General features: G+C 29.4%; 1 protein-coding gene and 1 non-coding gene across 2 annotated transcripts; one reads left to right on the top strand and one right to left on the bottom strand.

The window, feature by feature from the left end:
* Positions 1-1,647: 1,647 nt before the first annotated feature.
* On the bottom strand, positions 1,648-9,092 carry LOC101496072 (BTB/POZ and MATH domain-containing protein 4). The gene is made up of 4 exons (XM_004493156.4): positions 8,527-9,092; positions 7,537-7,882; positions 7,100-7,379; positions 1,648-2,782 (listed from the first exon to the last, which is right to left on the bottom strand). Exons 1-4 carry the CDS (start codon positions 8,955-8,957, stop codon positions 2,511-2,513), a joined length of 1,329 nt encoding a protein of 442 aa, XP_004493213.1. The 5' UTR covers positions 8,958-9,092; the 3' UTR covers positions 1,648-2,510.
* Positions 9,093-11,348: 2,256 nt separating this feature from the next.
* LOC113785973 (small nucleolar RNA snoR114) lies at positions 11,349-11,434 on the top strand. Its single transcript, XR_003472156.1, has one exon. It is a non-coding gene; the product is annotated as a small nucleolar RNA snoR114 (small nucleolar RNA).
* The last annotated feature ends 3,257 nt before the right edge of the window (positions 11,435-14,691 follow it).

Here is a 14,691-nt window from a genome sequence, read left to right as displayed (position 1 = left end):
CTTCTATTTGTTACGGTTATTTGTAATAATTATTACACTCCTACCTACTTCTTCCGTAGTAGACTTTTCCCTCTTCTTCATTTGTTATGTCTTTGTTTAGAACATCAATATATGTCTCCCATTTCTTTAAAAATATCAAAGTCGAGAGTTTAAACAAATTTATTTTACCTAATAAGTGAAATAGTCTCCCAAATTCTATTGATTTGTTTGAGTTATACACATTCAACTATTATATGGTTTTATGATTAATCAATTATTAAACAACTTTAGTCTCCCAAATTTTATTGATTTGTTTGAGTTATACACATTCAACTATTATATGGTTTTATGATTAATCAATTATTAAACAACTTTTACATAAAATATAGTTAAATGTGTACTCCTTTTCACTAAGTTGGTGATTATGATTTTTAAATATTAACTGTATTTTTTTTTCTTTGTTGTCAAACTTCTTTCGTAACAAGAAATATTTTTCTGTTAAAATAATATAAAAAACAACAAATACTTAGCAAATATAATAAAATAAACATATTAATATTTAAAATTTCAACTCAATTATAAAAAAAAAAAAAAAAAAAAAAAAACTTACATATAAAATCAAACTAACAAAAAAAAAAAGTGAAAACTAAGATGAAAAAAATATTAAAAATCTTATAGAAAAATTCACTGCAAATTTACCTTCTATCAAATTAATTGCGAGTACAGTTAAATAAACTAATTTTTATTTTTGAGTTTATTAAAATTGGAGTTTAAAGTTGGGTCAACTCAAAATTGGTAGTTAGACTTGTAAGTCGAATGAGTATAGCATTCTTTTCCAATGGTTAGAGAACTCTCATAAAAAAACATAAAAATATTAATGAAAACATTACTGCATCTCAAAGTTCAAAGGTCATAGATGATTTGAAGAAAGAATATACACATTGAAATGATAAAAAAATAAAAAAAAATAAAAGTTACGGATTCAACTCTTCTCTTTAACAAAAATTAAGAATTAATTACTATCATTAAAAATTTAAAATAAAATCTGAAAATTGTGTCAAGACATCTATTCTTGAAGCTTTATCAAGATAAGATTCAATTCCTCTAATCGGTTTTTCATGGATATACTTTCTTTCATGAAAAGATAAAAGAGACCACGCTTTAGGACAGTTGGTTACAAGTTGATATTGTCATAAAGAGTTTTGTCCACAACCCAATAGCTATTTCTTCTTCGGCAACTTCATAGAACACTCCAACAGATAGAGATAGCAAGGTTAACAAATGAACCTCATACTCGGGTTACTCAAGAACAAATTAAGTCAACTTGGAAGATTGATTGGACAAGGGTACACATGTCCCTTGTTCTTGCAATAACAAGACCATTAAATATTCACTATCAATAACAAGATATGTCATACTTAAAACAACTATCAATAACAAGATCATTAAATATTCACTTATGTCTTATCAGGAAATGTATATATCTCATCAATCTAATCTATATTAGACTATAAGACTATAGATGCCTTAACTAGTAATTAGCATCATAATAAAACTAAACAAACGAGATGGTATGAAGAACAAATCCAAGGTAACTGGAGTGAGAGATAAGACAATGCAAGCATACACACAAGAATTAGGCACATATGAGACAAGGAGAGTCCAAGCTAAATTCCAAATTCAACACAGGCTTTATCTATAGACAGCATAGTTCAACCTACAGTACCATAACACAGTATTACATCAACATCACAGTAAAATTCAAGCCCTCGATACAGGAACATGTATTAGAAGACAATATAGCAATGCATTATCCTAAATTTTTACATCCACAAATATTGCACAATATCACATCTTTAAATCACCAAGCTAGAAAATGATTAAGAGATACATGACTAACGTTACAAAATGAACGGGCTACCTTTCCTGGCTTTTCCCATACTGCCTTTTGGTTCAGTATAGACCATCCACTCGCCCCTCCAAAAAGAAAATAGAAATGAAAACAGATACAATGTTAACAGAAATAAAAGGAAAATGCTAAGGGAAGAACTGCAAGCTGGTAGGGTACCACAAACCCATCAAGTTGTCCCAATGGATCCCTGCATCCAACGGTTTATGGATCTCATCAAGTCTGAATTGAAGCGGGGCTTGGAAGAAACTGGACTAGTTTCATATAAAACTGCACGGCTCAATAAATGTCTACAGTCTAAAAACAAATTTTCTTTATGAAATGCAACCGTCAAGCAAAGCAAGACCAGTTCTTCATGATAATGTAACAGACAAGCTTCCATAAAATGATCAATGTCATTACTTATTGTTACCACTCCATCCTTGTAATCATATTATAACCAATAAATCAAAGAAAAACAATAACGGTCTTGTTACAATGGTGGCTGTATCTCAGCCGCCTTGCTTTACATTGTTTTGCATTCCTCCCTCCTTCGCTATCCAAACTGGGGGTTATTGTTGTCCCTGCAATGGAGTTTAATCTATACTTGAGCCTAACTAACAAGGAATGGGACCTTACTTTGTCAAGCTTCTTGCCCTGGACTCCTATCATTGTTAACGCCATCAGAAAGGTTAACCCATAAGTTCTGACCTCTTTCAACTCCGTTTTCCCATGTTTGCTGTCTTACACTCCTGTCATTATCCTCAACACCATCGGAAAATTGGGCCCACACACTTCGGCATTTTCCTTCTCCACTAAATTCCTCTTCGCATCCTGCAACTGTCTTAAGCAGTTCTGATTGCAGCAATGGACAGTTTTCCTTTAGATACTCAAAGCCATCAGACTGCATCACAGCTGCATCAGGCAGAATAAAGAAAGAAATGATATTAGAATCAATCGTTATACAACTAAGGGACACTACTTGGTCACTCCTGATTTTTAGGCTACCACTGAAATGAAATTCAAGAAGATAAACAGATATTATCCAGGATGGGTTGCCACTGAAAAATGTTGGGAGTGCAAATTAAGGAGCACATTTGAGAAGTCTACAAAGAGAATGATTTAACAGTAAATTGTATTAGTACAAATATAACATAAACTGGGCAGCTGTGTAAAAGTTCTTTCTTCCGTTTCTAGCACCATTTATATGACTGCTTAGACAAACGGGCCATTTAACACCCTCTTTTGACCAAATATTCATTTTCATATATCAGAAACAAAAAAGAAAAGAGACAAAGATAAATAAATAAAAACACAAAAAGGTAAATGTTTTATTAAGGAATTGAATTGAAGAATTAAAGTTTCTAACCGTTAGATCTCTTATTCCCTCAAACTTAAGTTCTGAAAACTTCTTTTATACTATATTTTCCTTGATCTTGATATGTTAGACTTTAACACAAAGGGAAGAAAAAAGATAAATGCTGAAGATTAATCTAACTGTATTTTATTATGATCAAATAACAGAATTTGGTGCAAATACAAATCTAGAACAAAAAATATACAAATCAAAATCCTAATTACAATAATTACGGGGACAATTACGTTAATTATGCTACAGTTAGATTGGGGGCTAAAAAATGTAGAATTTTTAGCACAACTTGAGTTATAGATGTGTTGTTAAAGTGATTCTTGTCTTGCTGAAAAGCAGAGTAACAGGTCTACGAATGACTGATGTCAAGAGTTTAAGACTTGAATATGGATATCTACAAAATGCTCAACAGCAGTGCACAAATGTCTGATGCTTGAAACATGAACTAGGCACAATAATGAGCGCATATCTGGAACTGTAGGGGTATGATATTTAAAAGCTAACATCCATATTACAATAGACAGATCCCAAGACCTAGATCAGGTTCTTCAGGACTTAAATTGCCCAAAAGTAGTAGAAAAGTCCTGAAGCTGAAAGCAGGAACCATGTCGCCACAATTTGACTCATGTATGGGTTGTAGGGGTCATTTGGGCATGAGACCAGTGCCATTTGAAAGCTAATATAAAGCCCAAAACTCTTTCGAAGACCTTGAAGTCAAATATTGTTGTTTTGGATGTCTTATCATCATTGGAAGTGGATGATTCAATTCTGATGAGTATCAATCAAGCCTTTACTCCAGTATTAAAATCTTTCCATTTGGATACCAATCACACTTGTCAAACTCACAAGATATCTACTAAACTCCCACTAGGCTACGATTTTAGGAAAGAAAATCAAGTAAAAATCGCAAATAAACTAGTTTCTTAATCAGACTAAGGCGTACTCAGGTGATCTCGTGCAAGCTTGCTAAGAATTGCGAGTTAAATCCCGATTTTGCAAACCTAACTGAATGCCAAATAGCCCTAAAATTTGGACAAAATTATGGCATTTGACAAAAGCAATGCTGCATCATCACTTGCATAAGATCCCATCCTTGCATAACTGCACTGTCACATCACACAACCCAAACAGGTCCATCCAACTCTGTTTCTTCACTGCAATTCCTTCTCATTGTGATTAACCATTCTTCACACGGGTTTAGAACTCCCAAAGGAAAAGTTTGCTTTCATTCCAATGCCCACTTTGTATCCGTCGGCAGTCCTTTGATTCGAGAAATTTTCTCACACAGTTTCAACCATCCTACAGGGTTGTCACTGCTGTCATAAAAAGGGAAATCCATTTATGAGTACCTTGGTACCATAGATCCCCTGGACTGTGGTTCAGATTTGTTTTCCAAATTTCCTGCACAACTGTAGCCACCACTACCTTGCCGGCTTGCCCTCTTCAGTATTATCTCCAAGTGAGCCCCTTTGCTGTTCCTCCAACAGCAATGGAGATTTCTGCCACCTGCTCCTCCAGCACACATCAATGTGCAGCCAATTTGCCCCATAAAGGCATCCAGCTTAGCTGCCAAATTTACCGCGTCGCAAATGACAACCAGCTCTGTTACCAAGTTGTTATGTGCGTTCAAGTAGGACCTAGTCACAGGTCTTGACACAGACAAAATCTGATTACGGCCTATAGTAAAATCTAGAAAATGAATGGGAAAACAGAACATTCGTCCTAGACAAAGTCTTTCTTAGAATACTCAAATCAGGGTCCTATTTTGATTTCCTTTTCATTGAGAAATGCACACCCTTTTAAAGACTCTCCCTAATAAAGAAATCATTGATTGATAGGACCTTGACTAATCAAGAAAACTGATCTCAAATTTTAGCATCAACTAAGGAATCCCCTTAATAATACAAATCCTAACCCATTCAGGAAACATCATTAAGAAAAATGGAAATCAAATCAAATTGCTGGGCAGCACTTATTGCTGCTTTCTTCTTTCCCTCGCATTAGATCTATATTATTAGGCCACCTAGCACAACTGTCCGGACTTAAAATATTCAGTCCAGGGTGTGGGGGGTTAAGATCCCACATCAACTAGAAATGACCAAATTATTCCTTATAAGGCCTAGGAAATCCTTATCACTTGAGCAAGTTTTTGGACTTGAGTTAGGCCCAAGCCTAGTGGTGGAGGATCTCTATGAAAGAGAGAAATGGCTCCCCCAAATATTGTACTATATATTCCGGTTGACATACATTTAACAATTATTTAAAGTGGCACAGTGGTCAAATCATAGTCTTGCAAACGATAGGTCACCGGATCGATTCCTATATGATGTTTTTATTTTGCATTTCTATATTTGTGGGAGCCATGGCTCCCCCAAATATAGTATTATATATTACAGTTGACATTCATTTAACAATTATTTCAAGTGGCGCAGTGGTCAAATCATAGTTTTGCACACGATAGGTCGCCGAATTGATTCCTCTATGATGTTTTTATTTTGCATTTTGGCACAAGTTTTATCAGAATATTACAAAAATGACTTTTCCGTGGCTCGAACATGGGCAAGTTCGTTTACTACGAATCTTCTTGCCACTGCGCCACATTGTTTATATGATTTATAAGGATACATAATTATTAACATATATATTTAATTGGCTCCCCCAGAAAAACCACCAAAGCTCCACAACTGCGTAAGCCTAAATCTCGATTTAGTTGGTAGGCATTTTGGGCAACCCTTGTGACTCCAATGTATAGAAAAGAAATGAGGTTTAGGTTTATTTTTCAGATTACAAGGGTAAAGGCATGATTAATGTGTGCCGACCACTTTCCCTCAAATAAATTTTATTGATCATAAGAAGGCTTTTATGGCTAAATGTATTTTCTTATATTTTATTTTTATTCATTGCCATACTTCATATATATTTTCATTTACTATTTGGCTATATGTGACATCCAAATAATTATTTGGTTTCAAAAATATTGGTTCAAGTCATTTCATTTTTCTGAAATAAAATTTCACTTTGGCCTTTCAGGTGTGCAATAGTAAATCCTCAAAATTGAATACCTAATTTGTACAATTACTTTTCTCTTGTAATTTATATATGAATTGACAAAAAAAATTATTATATCAAAAGAGGTCAAGTTAATTTTCAACTTATGCAAAATTCACAGTAATACTCTTAAAATAAGGGTGTTGGGTGTTTTATGTGACTCAGGTCTCCACCCTTCCCTGTTAAAAAGCAATTCCCAGCCTTAGTTTTTTTTAAGTATAACTTAAGTTCTCAATTTTTTAATAGTTTTAATAAATTGGTGGCAATTCCATTTTTGGAAAATTTTCCCTGCCTCCTATTTGCACCACCCTCAATTAAATACAAAATGAAAGACATGAGTTTAAGTGCAAGAAGAAAGAAACAAATAGTTTTTTTAACAGAAAGGTCCAAAGGTAAAACATTGAAATAAAATAGGGAATGAAATTTGTTGATGATAAAAACTGGATATTGGTACCTTTTCATGAAGTCCAAATACTTCAAAATTGGTAAAGTGTTAGAAACTTAGAATCATACGCGTATCCATTTAAGGAATCAAAGGTATTTATTTTAAATGCTTAGATGAGATCTTTTAGACCTTGGAGGCTAAAACTCATTTGTTTGATATTGGGTTTGAATATTGGTAATAATGAAATTTGATCTGAGGTATTAATGTCTTTAAGAAAGATTATGCATGTACCAATAATCTACATGTTTGTCAAATAATAGATGAAATATTACTGAAGAATACTCATTTCTGCAGAACCAAAGTGGTGCCAATATATATTGTAAGCTTAAAAGTAGCTGACTATATTTGCGTGGGAAATAAGCAAACTCACCAACAAGGTTTTCAGCAGAAAATTGTAGACAGATGGACTTCAACTCCGCAGCATTATAGCGATCAGCAAGCGCCAGAATATAGGCAACAGAATCTATAGATATATCTTTGCAAAGTACAGACTCACACATCAGCTTAAGTCTTGGCAAATCATACTTTTCTGCAGCAGCTAATAATTTTGCGGCAAATGTTTCAGATATTGAAGGCAAGAACGATGAACGTGACATAAAGAGCTCTTCATCTTCTATAAGAGCGTCTCTATAAATAAAGTGAAGCAAAGCCTGTTCAACAATATAGGAGTCAAGAAACATTAGATAACCAAGAAAATAATATGCAACACTTGATTAATTAGCAAATGCATGTTCCCATGGAGAACGGAATAAAATATAGCTGCAAAAGGATGGAGAGACAAATGGCATTTTAAAGGAAAGGAGCTACCTTGAAAACCTTAGGTTCCATGTCGGTAACAACTACATCACAGTCATCTTCCTCCATCTTATTGAAAAACTCATTTTCAAATGCAGTTGACCGAGCAGCCAGAACAAGCTTGTGTGCATGAAATCTTTCTCCACCAACAGAGAAAATAATATCAGATCCTTCCTCATTCTCTAACAGCATGCCAAAATGCGATCCAATATCAGATTCAGGAACATGTATGGTGTTCAATTTAGAACAATCTATGGACGACACAACAACACCAACAGTGCAGTTTATCTTCAAGCAGTCGTCCTTAAGGAAGGACGAAGCCTCAAGTTGAGCACGTTTGAAAAACCGCTTATACCCCCTAACACCAAAGCAATGTATCATCAGTTCGTTTGTATCATATACGACAAAAATGGATGGAATAGCTAACTACTTCTAATTATACACAAAGTACAAAACAACATCTAAAGTTTTTCACTGGAGTGTTACAGTGGCGAGCATTGTAATCATTATATACACACACACCCTTGATTCAATTCAAATTTCAAAGTACATTGTAATCTTACCAAACTAAAATTCAAGGACACAGTACATTCTAATTGATACAATTTAACAACAAACAGACTTCAGAAGAACTTTTCCAAACATGGTACAATTCATAATGAATCAACTCATAACCCAAACCCTATCACAACAAAACTGCTTAAACCTAGTTTACATAAACTTTCCCATAATCACTTATACAAGAAAGAAAGAAAAAAACTTCTTCAATCCTAATTTCTACTCTAAGTTGAAATCAACCTCTAAATCTCAATTTTCCTAAAACTTCTCCATAAAAATTTAAATGCTTATATAAAAACTTTCTTTTATATGTTACAAATCATAAATTGAGAATTAATCCAAAGTTCAAACTAGGTATAAGTATAATACAACTAAATAGAAATTTACAATAAGAAAATAAAATAATTAAAGAGAAATGAAAATGATGAAGAAAGAGAAACTAACCACATGCTGCCTCTATACTTGAGAGTATAAGGACCACTTTCAAGAGATCGATCAAAGTGACTATGAACCTTATGTTTCCCATTAGGACTTTGATCAAGCAAAGTCAGTTCAAAAAGAGCACGGACATCGGTACCTTCAGAAGCAAGAGCAATGAAAACGGAAACATAAGCAGAGTTGTCTTCGGGATTTTTACCGTCGGGGTAAAAGTAAATTGCCCATTGGTAACCGCCGACGGTGAAAGTCTCGCTTGCTATGTGTTTTCCAACTCCCATTCCCTTTGCGAGTGAGTATCCCTTAATCACGAACTTGTGTGAACCGTTTACGGTTTCTGTTACGGAACGTGAGCTTGTTCGAGAAGATAGAATGCTCATGGTGGTGGTGGTGTTGTTGTTGTTATTTCTGCTACCTTCTGAGTTGTTGTTACTGTGCATCTTCTTTCGATTATCGTTTGGTTCAATTTCAATTTCCACGCATCTATGTGTTTTATTAGGTTTTATTTTTCTCGGGGAAAGTGGATTTTGCCGGAAAGTGATGGAAAATTTATCTTATGAATTAATCTACGTGTAGATCATTCTAATCCGCTTCTCCCTTTGAATTCGCATCTTTGTTTTTAAAAATTATTATCATCATTATTATTATTTTTATTATTACTATTATTATTATTATTATTATTAAGTTTAAATTAAATTGTTATATATATTTTATTATTTTTTGTCTTTTATTATTTATAACTTATATATTTTAGTCATTTTCATTATTACAGCAAAAGTTATAGTAATTTATAGTCATTGCAATTTTTTCTAACAATATTGATATATAAATCTACTATAATATTCTTTAAAAAAAATCATTTTGATTGAATGATAGTTTTGCATTTGAAAAAATTCTCTTTAGATTCTCATTAAACTGCAACAGTTATCATACAATTGTTTGAAACAATTATAGTAAAAAAGTTATTAATATTCATTATTTATAAAATATAAATAATGAAAATGAATTATAAAAAAAAAACTATAATGAACTATTTGATAAAAATAAATGACCAAGAATATATTTAAATTTTATTATTATTATACTAACAAAAAAAATTATTGTTATTATTATCACCTTAAATAGAAAAAAATCATAATTTATTAAAATAATGTTGAGATTTTTTATTAAATTTTTAACATGTCTGAATTCATTTGTTTTTAATTCAAATGTAGGATACTAAATGTAAATCAATTTTGCATGGTGGGTCCATTGTAACCCTTCAATCTGGCATATTATACTATGCAGTGCAGTTTTTAAATAAAATGATATTTAATTGTACATTTTTTTTTTACATTAAAAATCATTTATATGAAAGATAAAAGGGATATCCCCTATAAAATTAATCAATATTTTCTACAAAGCCATTAATTTTTGTGCATAGATATTTGTAAACATTAAGAAGAGAGTTTATTGATGTTAATAAATATGCAGATTTGATTATTCAAATTAATTCAATCTATATTTTGTTTCAACTCATTTAAATTTAGATCTAACTCGAACTAACTTATTTAAGTTCGTTGATATTCAATTTGGGTAACAGATTTAAAATTTCGAACCCGCAAATATATGAATCAAACTCATTGATATGACATATATATTTTTATTTTTATTTTGACTATTGATATATAGTTAAAATTTAATTATTAGATTATATTTGATAGTCTATTACTAATTTAATTGATTTAAGTATTTTACTGTGTTGATGAATTTTAAGTATTAAATGATACATTGTGATATAGTTTTATAATTTTGAGATGTTCAAATATTTAAAATTTAATTACATTTTTAAAAATTGAAAGAATATTTTTTTTTATTACCCGCAAATCGAACTCAATCCACTCATAATCAAATTGTTTTAATTTAAATTTGATATACAAATCACATGTTAAAAGTTAAACTCAACCTAAATGATATCAATTAGATTGGAAGTCAAATTTAGATAAAAACAACTCAAGTCAACATGTGTATATCCCTAATAAACTTTTTTTTTTAATGGTAATATTCGTTGAAATAGAATAATTAAGTTATTTTAGAAGAATTTCTCAAAAAAAATAAACTGAGATCTATTATTGTGTTTAATAATTTTTTTACTCAAGCTTAATAATTAATTATAAAGTATAAATATTGAATTTTCTATTTTTTGTTCTTGATTAATTTACTAATCTTATTGACCATTAATGTTTATTTATTTTAAAAATTATTAATAATAAAAAAGGTATTGTACATTTATTTAAAGTTATTTAATGAACTACAATACAATTTAAAATTTTATGAAAATTTATCAAATTTATCTATCTTATAAAAACTTTCGAGTGATTAAATTTAATATTTATAATGAAAAATATTAAGTAGAATAACTTTAAGTTGGATTACTCCTTAATAATTGGATATCTTGTCTTCCAAAAATGTATATTATTAAAATATAATAATCAGGTATAATTGAATGTAGAGCTCAATGGTCACGTAATTATTTCTTACATTAAATAGTACATACTCATGATTTAATTAAAAATATATATAATTAATTTTAACATATTTAAATGTACGAGTCGAACTAGTTTTACATTCAAAATAATTATTAATCTAAAAGTTATGTTTTTAACAGCAAATTATAATATTTTTCTTAAATAAATAAATAAATCATTTCTTTGCGTAAACAAAGTAAGGAAAATAAATTATATGTTTTTAAAAGTATACAATATTTGCATGAAGTAGACAGTGATTTAGCGGTATAATTCTTGTATGAAGCGGTCTTCAACCGAGTTCGAATCATAATGATTGATGTTGTCGAGCTATGATGATAATTGTGTCAATTGTGGTGACGGGTTCATCACTATTGTCTACTTCGGTGGCGAAAACAGGCACATCTGAGCTCTTTTTTTTCATTTTCATCAAATTTTTGTTTTGTTCTGTACCCACCACAAATTTTCAAGTGGAAGAGTAAATGTGCATGATCTTCTCGTTATATATATATATATATTGAACCATCTTTTTAATCAAATAGTTTCTTTAAAAAGTAGTATATAAAAAAGATAAAAGAAAAACAAACATAAATTAGGTTGAAAAAATAAAGAATAATGTGTCACAATTATACTTTTTCAAAGATTCATCATTTTAACTTATAAATTGAGAACAAAAATCAACACAAAAAAGTGAGATAAAAAACAGATAAATAGGTATAAGGGAAATAACAAGCTTACCTTCTTCCTTTCCACACTCCTCCATACATTATAACAACTATTTCAACCTCAAACAACTTTATACTACCTCGTCAAAGTAGATCATGTAAATAGAAATAGAGTACTTGTGAGGGGAAAGAAAAATACCATTGATGATGAAGAGAAGAAAACTTACGTTGAAACCTCAATCTTCGACTAGCCGCTCTGTGAAGAATTTGGGGACCCCCACCTTTGACGTCCTCAATGCGAACGTTTGTCGCGGATATCCTAGTTACCTGCACACCACCACATTCATCCTCTTTCGCCACCAAACATTTTCCGAGATTCGTCGCCATAAATGTTGAATGCAGCATCCTAAACCACCAATAGAAGACCTAAAGTCTTCTTTCAATTTTCTAATTCTATTATTATATTAGTTTTTTTTCTTTTATCAAATCAAAATGTTTGATCATAATTCTAATTTACTTACCTAGTAGATCGCGCTCTAGGCCCATGTAATTGTTTTAACTACTCTTTGTAATATTTTTTTTATTACCTGAAATCTAATATCAAATTTTAACGCTTACACATATCAAATAAATTTTATTTTTGAAAAATGATATTGATTGAGATGTGACATCTTATTAATATTATATATTTACGACACATGAGTTGTGACAATTTGGTGGTCTCAATGTTAAAATAATATTTTTATAGATAAATTAGGATTAACTGATATGTGACATCTTGTTAATATTAGTTCAAGACGTATGAGTTGTGATGATTTTGTGATCTTAAACTTTCTCAACTAAATTCAAACAAATAACCAAACACATTAATTAAAATCAATTTCTCATACTTGTATTTTGTTTTTCTTCATCAAATCAACAATCTTTTTTTTTACCACATCAAATTTCTGCAACAAAATACATTTATTTGAAAGCAAGCAACACACAAACATTTTCTAACAATAAATACATAGTTTTGATTTCTCTATCGTACTAGGAGATACGCAGGAGCAAGATATCACTTTTGTCAACTCCAATAACAAAAAATCTTTCTTCTCTTTACTTTTAGCCAATTTTTATTTTAAAATTATCTTCTTAAAAATACAATTTATATGTGTATTTAATAATAAGGAGAAATTAATATATTTAAATATACATAAATTGCGCATAATTAATTATAGATAAATTGTATGTTGTAGGATGTTAACATCTTCTCTATATATAATCAATTTCTGAAATTAAAATTTAGTTTCAAATACAATTTTTCAGTTTTAAGAGTTTTTTAATAATTTTTTTTTTATTTTAAAATAAATTTTAATAACAATTATATTAAATTCGAGTCGAATTTTTAAATCGCGACAGTTATTACAGTAAAGAAGTCATTGAAACAATAAAAACCTCAAAAGAATAAAGATAATTTATATTTTAATATATAGTATGAAATTTGTTGATTTTAATTAGTTTATTATGAAAAACAAATCATATGTCAAATTAACCAATAAGAAGGTCCCACTAACCATACACGAATAGTTGCTATATTATTTGGATTTGTTTTAAATTTGACACGTAAGTCACGATGTGTTCGCGAGGCAATGATTAATAATAACTGATTTGTTTTAGTTTGGAATTGTAATATTTTTATTTTATATTTATTTGATGTTATATTTAAGTGAAGGTATTTTCTTAAATCTAGTTGATGTTTATATTTTAATTCAATTTATTTAAATTTTGATTTAACTTGAATTGACTTATTTAAGCTAATTGATTTTTGATTTGGATAACAGATTTAACATTTTAAATCCGTAAATACATAAATCTAACTCAGTGACATGATATATATATTTTTATTTATTTTTTGACTATTAATTTATAATTAAAATTTAGTTATTAAATTATATTTGAGAATTTATAACAAATTTAATTTATTTAAGTATTTTATTGTGTTTGTGGATGAATTTTAAATGTCGAATGATACATTGTGATATAGTTTTATAATTTTGAGATGCTCATGCATTTAAAATTTAATTATATTTTTTAAAAATTAAAACAATATATTTTTCTTTAATACTCGCAAATCGAATCCAATCCACTTATAATCGAATTGATTTTAATTTAGATTTGATATACAAATCACATATTTTGAAAGTTAAACTTAACCTAGATAAAATTGATTGGTTTTAGACGTAAAATTTAGATTAAAACAACTCACCTCAAACTATATACATCCCTAATAAACATATTTTTTAACGATAATATTTGTTGAAATAGAAGAATTAAGTTATTCTATAAGAACTTGTCAAAAAAAATTATGGAGTGTTATATTGTGCTCAATAAATTTTTACTCAAACTTAATAATTAATTATAAATTGTAAATATTGAGTTTTCTAATTTATTTTCTTATTGAATTTACTAATCTTATTGACCATTAATATTTATTTATTTTAAAATTTATTATTAAAAACATATTATATGTTTATTTAAAGTTATTTAATGAACTACAGTACAGTTTAAAATTTTATGAAATTTTATAAAGAACTTTTGACTAATGAAAAATATTAAATAGAACAAGTTGTTGAATTACTCCTTGATAATTTGATATCTTGTCTTTCAAAAATTTATATTATGAAAATAACACTCAGATATAATTGAATGGTTACGCAATTATTTTTTTTACATTTAACAGTACATATTTATGATTTAATAAAAAAATAATATAATTAATGTTAACATAATTAAATGTACGAGTCGAACTAGTTTTACCTTCAAAATAATTTTTAATCTAAAAGTTATGTTTTTAACAGTAAATTATAACATTCTTAAAAAAAAAAAAGAAGAATTTCTTGCATAATTTTATAGATATTGGGTCAACAGAGTAAGGAAAATAAATTATATGTTTTTTAAAGTGTACAAAGTTTGCACAAAGTACCCAGTGGTTTAGTGGTATAACTCTTGGATGAAGCGGTTCA

The sequence above is a fragment of the Cicer arietinum genome, chromosome 3 (genome assembly GCF_000331145.2).
Source record: "Cicer arietinum cultivar CDC Frontier isolate Library 1 chromosome 3, Cicar.CDCFrontier_v2.0, whole genome shotgun sequence".
Taxonomy (NCBI): domain Eukaryota; kingdom Viridiplantae; phylum Streptophyta; class Magnoliopsida; order Fabales; family Fabaceae; genus Cicer; species Cicer arietinum.
Note: the sequence above shows the minus strand (reverse complement) of the source record. Positions and strands in the feature narration are given on the sequence as shown.